This window comes from Nycticebus coucang, chromosome 10 (assembly GCF_027406575.1).
Source record: "Nycticebus coucang isolate mNycCou1 chromosome 10, mNycCou1.pri, whole genome shotgun sequence".
NCBI classification, from domain to species: Eukaryota; Metazoa; Chordata; class Mammalia; order Primates; family Lorisidae; genus Nycticebus; species Nycticebus coucang.
Window position 1 is genome coordinate 103,604,266 of NC_069789.1, and position 11,273 is coordinate 103,615,538.

At 40.6% G+C, this 11,273-nt stretch overlaps 1 protein-coding gene across 3 annotated transcripts in view; it reads right to left on the reverse strand.

Annotated features, from left to right (window-relative positions):
* Nucleotides 1-806, reverse strand: part of LOC128596736 (T-lymphocyte surface antigen Ly-9-like) — a 75,663-nt gene extending 74,857 nt beyond the window's left edge. For 2 of the 3 annotated variants that reach the window (XR_008383137.1, XR_008383136.1), the window contains exon 1: nucleotides 647-806. Coding sequence is in view for 1 of the 3 variants with exons in the window: in XM_053606404.1 (XP_053462379.1) it covers nucleotides 647-656 (10 nt within the window). In the remaining 2 variants the exon portion in view is untranslated. The remainder of the gene's footprint in view (nucleotides 1-646) is intronic. The other variant, XM_053606404.1, reaches the window with a different exon arrangement.
* Between the last annotated feature and the right edge of the window lie 10,467 nt (nucleotides 807-11,273).

The following is an 11,273-nucleotide window of genomic DNA, read 5'->3' on the forward strand; positions in this document are numbered from 1 at the left end:
CCATATGCCGGAGGTGGCAGGTTCAAATACAGCCCCGGCCAAAAACTGCAAAAAAAAAATAATGAATGAAGGAAGGACAGGAGGTGAGAGGGGTGCAATGTGAGAAGGACTCGTGACCAGCTTTAAAGATAGGGGAAGGTGGCCACAGCTGAGGGAGCAGACAGCCACCAGTAGGTAAAAATGCCAGAAAGTGATTCTCACCTGGAGCCTCCAGAAACGACGCAGCCTGCCAACACTTCAATTCTAGCCCAGTGAAACCAATGTCACACCTCAGACCTCCAGCACAGTAAAATAGAACATTTCTGTTGTTTTAAGCCACTAATTCACAGTAATTTGTTCTGGCAACAATAGAAAACTAATACACAAATTAAATAATACTGGTCACATAAAGAATGATTAATGATATTGGAAAAATTACTATTCACCCAAGTTCCATTTCCTCTCCCAAAGCACTGAAGTGATTTTCTCCCCGGTATGAATCTCAGCTCTGGTCTCCATCTCTGGTCCCCTCACTTTCCCTGTTTTCAGGGGGAATAGTAGACTCTGACAGCTCTGCCTGAACGGACCCTGCACAAAGGACCTGTGTGACTCCTAGAGACCAAAGAAGGAGGTAAGCCCTGGGATGGAGGGAAGGGCTGTCATTCACCATACACCATTAGGTGGAAAATCTGGACAAATCCTTTTCCTCCTGTTAACTTGCACTGAAATCAGTACGGCCCACTGTCCTCGAGGGTCAGGTTCTCAATCCTCAGGGAGGTCATGTTGAGCACATGGACCCTCTGCTTCAATTTCTCCTTGGAGGCCGACCCACCTGATTGTCCCACAAGACTTCAAACATTTCTCTGTAGTCTGATCCAGGGCCAAAGGTCCACAACACCTTCTCCACCTCATCTTCTGGAGCTGCTCCTGGCTTCTTGGTCACATGAAACAAGACAGCACCTCCTCAGATCCCCTCCAGAGGAGTGTGGACTCCAGAATCCTTAATTCCAGGGCCATGTGCCTCAGGACTCTTGACCACAGTACTGCAGACACCTGGAGCATTGGAAACAGGAAACAGGAGTGTTTTCTCATCAAGAACAAGGAAGAGAGCCACATAACTTTTCTTTCTAATGAAGTGCATCCAGAAATCTTCCTAGGAAGGCAGCTCAGTATAATGAATTAGAAGTAATCCTGGAATCAAGTCTGCTTCTACTGGAGAACAAAGCAGGTTACTTAAACTGCCTGTCCTTCAGTTTCCTTGACCACACCAAATGATGGCATGAATTCAATGAGATCATGAGTCAAGAGAACTTGGCACAGTTCCCGGCACATGCTAAGTGCAGAAATGTAGGAGGAGGCTTCTAAAGAGTTTCCCAAAGGACTCTCCCTCCTCATGTGCGTGTCAGTGGGTGACCCCTGCCCTGGAGTGCGGGCTGCTCCCATGACCTGCTTCTATGGAACAGAACACAGGAGAAGTGAAGAGGTGCTTTTACCTGTGTGAAGCCCTCAAGGTCTAGTTCTTCCTCCCCAGAGAGGAGCCCACACACACTATATTTTCTTAACTACTTGAGAAATTTTTTGATTAATTTTCAGGGTTTATTTTTGATGGTTTATTTAAATATTCATCTGGCAATATTTATTAACAAAGGAGAAAGACACCAACACAAATTTAGTCTCCAACGCTATTCCCCAGGATGCTTGTAAGACGAGGTGACAGACAATATTTATCAAAACATAGGTCCCCAAGTCAGGGAGACATGTTCTTGCCAGGGGTGGGAGCTGTTATGGATTGAATGGTGTTCCTCAGAAAAGACACGTTGGAACCCTAAACCCACCACCTCAGAAGGTAGCCTTGTTTGGAAACAGATTCTTTGCAGACAGAGTCATGTTAAGATGAGGTCATTAGGCTGGGCCCTACTCCCATATGACAATGTCTTTATGCAAAGGGGAAATTTATACAAAGACATGCATAGGAGGAAGCTGTTGTGGAGAGACACAAGAAAGATGCAGGGAGGTTGGACTAATGCAGGTGCAAGAAAAGGGACACCACTGATGGCCAGCAAGCACCAGACCAACGAAGGGGCCAGGAAGGGTTCCCCTTGTTACATACTGAATATTTGTGTTTCCCCTCAAAGTTCACATGTTGAAGTTTTAACACTGTATTTGGAAATGAGGCCTTTATGAAGTAAGGGTAAATGAGGTCACAAGTATGGGACCCAAACCAATAGGATTAGTGTCCTTATGGGAGAGTTTTTAAATACTTACCAAGCAAACTCTCTCCATGGACACACACTGATGAAAGGTCACATGAGGATGTGGTCAGAAAGCAACCTTCTGCAAACCAGGAAGAGAGCCCTCTCCAGAAATTGAGTTGGCTTGATCTTCCAGCCTCCAAAACTGTGAGAAAACAACTTTCTCTCTCTTAAACCCGTCTATAACATTTTGTCATGATACACTGAGCTGACTAATAGGCACATACATATACTCATGCAGGATTCAAAGAGGCATAGCCCTGCCAACACCTTGATTTTGGTCTTCCAGCCTCCTAAAGTGTGTGACAGTAAATTCCCATTGTCTTAGCCATGCAGTGTTTGGTATCTGTTATGACAATCCTGGGGAACTAATACAGGAGCTTGGGAATGGTGGCACCCAAGGATCCTTAGAAGGACTCCTGGAGAACCAGGATAGAGCCCTTGGAAGCACATTACACAAGGTGTGAACTCTGCAGTGAGACAGGCTTGGGTTTAGGTTCCAGACCCATCCTTTACTGGCTAGGTGATCTTTACCAAGTTCCTAAACTGTCTAAACCTGGAGTTCCCACATATGAAAAATGGGGATAATATCAGTCAGTTTTCATAGGGCTCCCACAGCATTAAATAAGATTATATACAAAAGAGTATATGTGATTAGATTACATCATTTGCATTTGGAAGGTAAAGTATGGGTTGTAATAGAGCCCTTCACCCAGGAGGTGTGCCATTTACTCCTACACTGTACTCCCTGCAAGGGAGCTTCCTGAGCCTCTTCTTCCTCACTCTCTCTTACCTTCCTGAATTTAATTGTGGTTTTTCTCACGTGGCACCTGTAGCTGTTCATCTAGTATAAAATTAGTATTGAGAACATGGGATGCTTGTTTTTCCATTCTTGAGATGCCTTTACTAAGAAGAATGATCTTCAGCTCCATCCGCATAAATACAAAAGATGTGAAGTCTCATTTTTTATGGCTGAATAGTATTCCATGCTATACATATACCACAGTTTATTAATCCATTCATGGATTAATAAGCATGTGGATTGTTTCTACATCTTTGTGATTGTGAAATGAGCTACTATAAACATTCAAGCGCAAATGTCGTTATGGTAAAATGATTTTTTTTCATCTGGGTAATTACCTAGTAATGGGACAGTGGTATCAAATGGAACGTCTACTTTTAGATCTTTGAGGATTCTCCACATTTCTTTTCAAAAATGTTTGCAATCCCACCAACAACATATAATTGCTTCCTTTTCTCTGCACCCTCAGCAACATCTGCAGCTTTGGGACTTTATGGTGGTTTTGGTGTACATTTCTCTGATGATTAGAGATGATGAGGATGTTTTCATGTTTGTCTTGGCCATTCATTTGTCTTCTTGGGAGAAAGTTCTGTTCATTTCTCTTACCCATTGATTAATGGGGTTGGTTGTTCTTTTCTTGTTGATTGCATGAGTCTCTTGTAGATTCTATTTATTAGCCCTTTGTCAGAGGCCTAGCATGTGAATATCTTCTCCCATCCTGAAGGCTGTCTGTTTGCTTTATTTATTGTATCCTTAGCTGTGCAGAAGCTTTAAGCTAGGTCAGGTCCCATGTATTTATTTGTGTTATTGCTGCAGTTGACAATGGGGTCTTCTTCATCAACTCTTTCCCCAGGTCAATATCAATAAGAGCTTTCCCTACATTTACTTCCAGAGTTTTTATAGTTTGGTATCTTAGATTTAAATCATTTATCCAGCATGAATTAATTTTTGTTGTGAGGTGTAAGTCCAGTTTAAGTCTTTTACATGTGGCAAACTAGTTCTCCTAACACCATTTATTGAACAGGGATTCTTTTCCCTAGTGTATGCTTTTGTTTGGTTTATCAAATATCAGGTGCAATATGAGGCTGATTTTATCACTAGGTTCTCTATTCTGTTCCATGAACCTATGTCTCTATTTTTATGCCAATACCATGCTATTGTGACCACTTCTTCCATAACCTAAAGTCTACAGAATGTCTTCAGATTTGTTTTTATTTCTTAGAATTACATTGGCTATTTGGGATTTTTTCTGGTTCCATATGAAATGAAGAACTGTTTTTTCAAGTCCTTCAAACTATGACTTTGCTGTTTTAATGGGGATTGAGTTAAATCTGTTTGGATAGTATAGACATTTTAACAATGTTGATTGTTCCCAGCCATGAGCATGGTATTGTCTTCCATTTGTAATAGCTTCTGCTGTTTCTGGCCTCGGGGTTTTATGGTTCTCTGCAGAGATCCTTCACATCATTTCTTAGGTATATTCCAAGGTATTTCATTTTCTTTGAAGCTACTATGAAGGGAATTGTGTCTTTGATTTGATTTTCAGCTTGACTGTTGTTGACATGTATGAAGGATACTGATTTATGGACATTGATTTTATATCCCAAGTCATTACTGTATTTCTTGATCACTTCTAGGCATTTCATGGTTGAGTCCCTGGGGTTTTCTAAGTATAAGATAATGTCATTGGTAAAGAATGAAAGTTTTACCTTCTCTGTCCCCATTTGGGTACCCTTGATATCTATCTTTTGACTAATTGCATTGGCTAGGACTTCTAGCACTATGTGGAATAGTAATGATGGACTTCCTTGTCTCGTTCCAGTTCTGAATGGAAATGCTTTCAGTTTTATTCCATGCAGAATGATGTTGGCTATGGGTTTGTCTTAGACAGTTTCTATCAATTTAGGAAATTTCCCATCTATGCCTATTTTCTTAAGTGCCCTTATCCAAAAAGAATGATGAATTTTGTCAAATGATTTTTCTGCATCTATTGAGAGGATTATATGGGCTTTGTTTTTTCTTCTATTTATGTGTTGAATTATGTTTATGGATTTGCATATGTTGAACCAGTCTTCCATCCCTGAGATAAAGCCAACCTGATCATGATGTATAATTTTTTTAATGTGTAGGTGTATTCTATTTGCTAGGATTTTACTGAGTACTTTTACATCACATTCATTAATGAGATAGTTTTATTTTTTTTGTTGGGGCCTTTCCTGCTTTTGATATCAAGGTGATATTTGCTCTGTAGAAGGAGTTGAGGGGAGTTCCATCCTTCTCAATGTTTTTGAATAGGTTGACCAATATTGGTAAGAGCTCTTCTTTGAAGGTTTCATAGAATTCTGGTGTAAAACCATGTGGTCCAGGACTCCTTTTTTCTTGGAAGCTTTTTTATTGTTGTTGCAATTTTGGTGCTTGATACTGGTCTATTCAAGAGGTGTATTTCTTCCTGTTTAACTCTAGGGAGGTGGTGTGATTCCAGGTATTGGTCCATTTCCTCTACATTGTCAAATTTCTGAGCATAGAGTTTTTTTACAGTAATCAGTGAAGATCTTTTTTATCTCTGTAGTATCACTTGTTTCCCCTTCATTGCTGCTGATTCATGTTATTAGAGAGCTTATTTTTAAGCTTCTAGTTAATCTAACCAAAGGTTTGTTAATTTTATTTATCTTTTCATAGAAGCAACTTTTTGCTTTATTAATCTTGCAAGTGGTTCTCATGCTCTTGATTTCCTTTAATTCTGATTTCATTTTGGTTATTTCTATTGTTTTGCTAGATTTGTGATTGCTCTTCTTTTTCCAGTTCTTTGAGATTATTCATTATGTTGTTGATTTGCACTCTGTCTGTTTTGGGGTTATGGACAGTTAATGAAATATAATTCCTTCTTAGGACTGCTTTTGCAGTATCGCACAGGTTTTGATAGCTTGTGGCTTCATTGTCATTTTGTTCATGGAATCTAATGATTTCCTTCCTCATTTTCTACTTGACCCAGCTGTCCTTCAGTAGAAGGTTGTATAGTCTCCATGAGTTTGTGTGGGAGTGAAGCTTTTTGTTGGAGTACCTTTTCTACTTTTTTTCCACTATGGTCCACAAAGATACAAGGTATAATTTCTATTCTTTTAAAGTTGCTGAGATATAATTTGTGTCCTAAGATATGATCAATTTTGGAGACTGATCCACAAGCTGACAAGAACATATACTCAGTATTATTGGGGTGGTATGTTTTATATATGTCTATTAAGTCCATTTGTTCTAGAGCATGTTTAAGTCCATCGTTTCTTTGTTTAGTTTCTGCTGGGAGGATCTGTCCAGTTCTGTCAGTAGGTTGCTGAAGGTTCAAGCTATTATGTTATTATAGGATATTGTATTGTTCAGGCCACTTTGGGTTCTTTTTATAAATCTTGGAGCATTTAAGTTGGGTGCATAAATATTTAGGATTGAAATGTCTTCTTGTTATATTGTTCCCTTGACCAGTATATAGTGCCCATCTTTCTCTTTCTTTACTTTTATGGCTTTAAATCCAATTGCATCCACAAAAAGGATCATGAATTCTGCTTTCTTTTGACTGCGATTTTCCTGAAATATTGTTCTCCAACCCTTCTCCCTGTGTCTTTTTTGTCCTTGGAGTTTACTTGTGCTTCTTGAAGATAGCATATAGTTTGCTTGTACATTTTTGTCCAGTCAGTCAGCTTGTGGCTCTTAAGTGGAGAATTTAAGCGATTCACATTTACTAAGAGAGAATTGTAAGGTGGAGTTCTGTTCATCTTGTTTTGTGGAGGTGCCTAGTTTTATCATTTGGGCCATTGTAGAAGGAAGGCTTTGTCCTTTTGTTTCCAGGTGTCTTATCTTTACTGGTGGTTTATTGCGATGATTATTCAGGTCTGAATAATTCCTGTAGAGCTGGTCTTATAGTGGCAAAATTCCTCAATGTTTGACTGTCAGTAAAAGCTTTGATTTCTCATCCAGGCACAGTGGCTCACACCTGTAGTAGTAGAACTCTGGGACCACAAAGTGGGTGGAGTGCTTGAGCTCAGGAGTTCAAGACCAGCCAAAGCAAGAGTAAGACCTCATCTCTAAGAAAAAATAGCTGAGCATTGTGGTGGGCACCTGTAGTACAGCTACTTGGGAGGCTGAGGTAAGAGGATCCCTTGAGCATAGGAGTTTTAGTTTGCTGTAAGCTATGGTGCCACAGCACTCTACCCAGGGCAACAAAGTGAAACTCTGTCTCAAAAAAAATTTTTTTTATTTCTTCATTAAGTATGAAACTTATTTTAGTAGGATACAGAATCTTCAGTTGGAGGTTGTTTTATTTGAGGAGATTGAAGACAAAAGACAAATGATCATTCTCTTCTGGTTTATAAAGTTTCTGCTGAAAAGTCCACAGTAACCCTAAAGTGACTCACCCTTGTAGGTAAGCTGGTGCTTGTGCCTAGCTGCTGATGGAATTTTCTCTTTCATTTTGACTTTGAGCAGGGTAATTACAATGTGTCTAATAGAGTCTCTATTTGAATTGAGATGGACCAGGGTTCAATATCTGTCCAAAGGTGTGTCTGAATCTTTGGTGATGCTTGGGAAATTTTCAGTTATGATATCTTCTAGTATGGCTTCCATGACTTTGGGTCTCTTTCTTCTCCTTCAGGGATACTTATATCCCTGTGTTTGTATGTTTTATGTAGTCCCATACTTCTCTAAGAGATTACCCTGCTTTCCCTCTCTTCCTTTCTGCCTCTTTAAATGACTGAGTTAGCTCAAGAGCCTTGCCTTCAAGATCTGAGATTCTTATTTCTCATGGCTTAATCTGTTATTGAATCTTTGTACTGCATTTTAAAACTCCCTGAATGACTCCTTCGATTCATTAAGTTCCATCACATCCTTTCTCTTTTCATCATGTCTTTCATTCTTGAGTCAATTTTTTATTTCCTTTTGGTGGATTTCCACTTTCCCATCAATTTCCTTCATCATTTTTGCCATTCATACTCTAAATTCCCTTTTGCTAATTTTCATAATTTCTTTATAGAAGGGATCACCTGAAGCTGTGTTATGATCCCTTTGGGGGATTGATCTGCTCTGATTTTTCATGTTGCCAGAATTTTTTTGGTGGTTACTCCACATGTGTGGCGACTTCTTCTTTACTTCCTCCCCCTACTTACTTTTCTTATTTCCTTCCTCCCTTCAACTTTCCTCATCTCTGTGCTTTGATGTCGAAATGGTCTTTGGTACAGGGACAAAAAGAAGAGAAAAGAAAAGAAGATAACAAAAAGATAAAGAAAAAATAGTCACAATCACAATAGAAACAGTCTGGGCAGTGGCCCACACCAGCAATCCCACCACTCTTAGGGGTCAGGGCAGGAGGATCACCTGAGGTCAGGGCCTTGAGACAAGCCTGAAGAAGAGTGAGACCCTACTTCCACCAAAATAGACAAAATCAGCTGCATGCCATGGGGTGGGAGGAGACCTGTAGACCCAAGCACTCTGGAGGCTGAAGCAAGAGGGTTGTCCAAACCCAGGGGTTTGAGTCTTCTGTGAGCCAGGCCAATGCCATGGCACTCCTTCCCAAGACACATAGAAAGACTCTTTCCAAAAAATAAAAAATAAATAAAAATAAGGAGAACTTGGTTGGTTGTCTAAGAGAGTTATGAGAAAAAAAGATGAGGAAAATAGAAAAATAAAAAATAACAAAAATTTAAAAAGAAAAAAGAAAACAAACCAAAAAATTAATATTTAAAATTATATATTGCATGGATACCAGGTGGTACTCCAGGGTTAGGAAAAGAAGAAGAGAAAAAAAATTGATAGGCACTAAGTGGTGCTCCTGGGTAAAAAAAAAAAAAACAAAAAAACAAGCGTGGCGCCTGTGTTTCAAAGGAGTAGGGCACTGGCTCCATATGCCAGTGGTGGTGGGTTCAAACCCAGCCCCGGCCAAAAACTGAAAAAAAAAAAAAAATACATCACCTTGTAGATGTGGTGGAGGCAGGAAGTTACACATACACACTAGTTGATATGGAGACCTGGTCTTTTTTTCCTGATTTTATAAATTTTTAATCTGGGTGTGGATGCTAAAGGACATTTGAATCTCCATGAGGCAGAGGAGGTACAGTCCTAAAAATTACAGGTTTTCTTGGGTATACATCTCAGTTATCCAAACATTAGACAAGGGTTACCAGGGGGTCTGTGTGGAAGTTGGCATCTGCCCTGTGTGGCCTGCATCTCTGTTGGAGTCAGCCCGGGGATTTCTGGCCAAGCCTCGAAGCTGGTCCATACTGGGAACCTGGAAAGCTGCTCCAAACTGGACCCTGCTGGTTGTTAGTAGCTCAAGGTTTTGGTACTGTTTGCTCCTCTCCTGTGGCTTTCCCTAGGTGGTGGGGAGCCCAGCAGCCTTGTTGCCTGGTGAGTAAGCTCCACATTTCAACCTGCCTGGTGCTGCTTCTGTGAGTGTGTGAGCTCAATTCTCCAGCTCTTTCCCAAAGAAGCAGGATGTACTCTCTAGCCCTCTAACAAAGGGCCAGCTTCTGGGCACCTGAGAGTACTCTGGGTCCTCCATTCCTGCTTGTTTCATGCTATACCCCACATCTACAGGGACAGACTCTCCCACAGTTTGGTCTGATCCCTGGTCCAGCCCCATAGGGTGCCATGGGGAAGATGGTGAAGAAGAATCTCCTGTGGACTTATTCCCCAAGGGATTCCAGGGGGGGCTCTGTCCTTGGGTACAGTGCTCCCTTGCCCCTACATTCTGTACAGGCCTCCAACCCTTCTAATCTTTTCTGGTTCCAGGTGTCCCATACTGCCTCACTGTGCCATCCCAATGTTGTATCTGGGTGGGATGATCTAGATAGAAGTGGCTGGAGACTCCTCTCCCCAACCTTACTAAGAGAGGCTCATGAGACGATATCTCCAGTCCACCATCTTGGAGCACTCTGAGATGATATGTATTTTTTAAAAGCACACAGAAGTATGTGTTCAGGTGATGTTATAATGAGAATTATTAGTGCCCATCTGCTGTGGAATGACCAGTAATTGTAGCTGCATTTCTCCTGATGATTTCCCTCCCTGGGAAAAGAGGGGGCGTACACCTCCCCACCATGAACATAATTCTCAGTCCCTGCATTTCAACAGCTCATTCAGATACCAAATGTCCATGATCCCCAGGACAGGAAAATGCATTTCAGCAACACCAAGTGGTTTTAATTTTTTTTTAGTCAAATTACACATTCACACAATTCCTTAAATTAGAAGATATTTAGGGAGATTGACAATTAATTCTCTCTCCCCATCTCTGCCTCCCATTGTCCAGTTCCCTTTCCCAGAAGCAGCACCATTATCAGCATCTTGTGCATCTACCCAGAGACAAGCTACACATTTACAAACACACGTGTGTATCTCCACATACACAACACACTCTGTACCCACTGGTCTGCTCCTTGCCTTTCTCATAGCAACCCTTATTGGCACTCACTGTGGCTCTGCACACACAGTGTGTCTCGTTAACTGTCTGCACACTGTTCCATGAGGGTTCTCACGACCCTCTGCTTCTGATATTTAAGCTGTTGCTTGTCACTACAATGTCACAAGGAATATCTTCATGTTGGAGCCTTTGCACACATGGATGTGTATAAAATAGGAAAAAATCATTAGGGAGGCTCTAAAGCATCAAAGGAGATATATATATATATATATATACCTTTGATCAATATTATTAAATACCTACCTCCAAAGAGTCTACTCTTCTACTCCACTGTACTCCTCCAAAGAGTTCTACTACACAGAACTCAAGAAAATCAATAAAAAAAAGCAAACAACCCCATTAAAAACTGGGCAAGAGACAGATGCTCCTCTCATGAGCACAAATGGACAAAAAAACACATGGAAAAATGCTCATTATCTCTAATGATCAGAGAAATGAAAATCAAAACCACTTTGACATATCACCAAACCCCAGTGAGAACATCCCACATCACAAGGTCCCAAAGCAACAGATATTGGTGTGGAGAGAGAAGGGAACACTCATGTGCTGTTAGCAGGGCTGCAAATTAGTACAGCCTTTATGGAAATAAGGATGGAGCATCCCCAAAGATCCTGAAATCCTGTTACTAGGTATCTATCCAAAAGAAAAATTCATTTTACCATGGAGATATTTACACTCGAATGTTTATAGCAGCCTAATTCACAATTGCAAACATGTGGAAACAACCCATATGTCCTTCAGCACATGAATGGATTAATAACTGTGGTATACGTATACC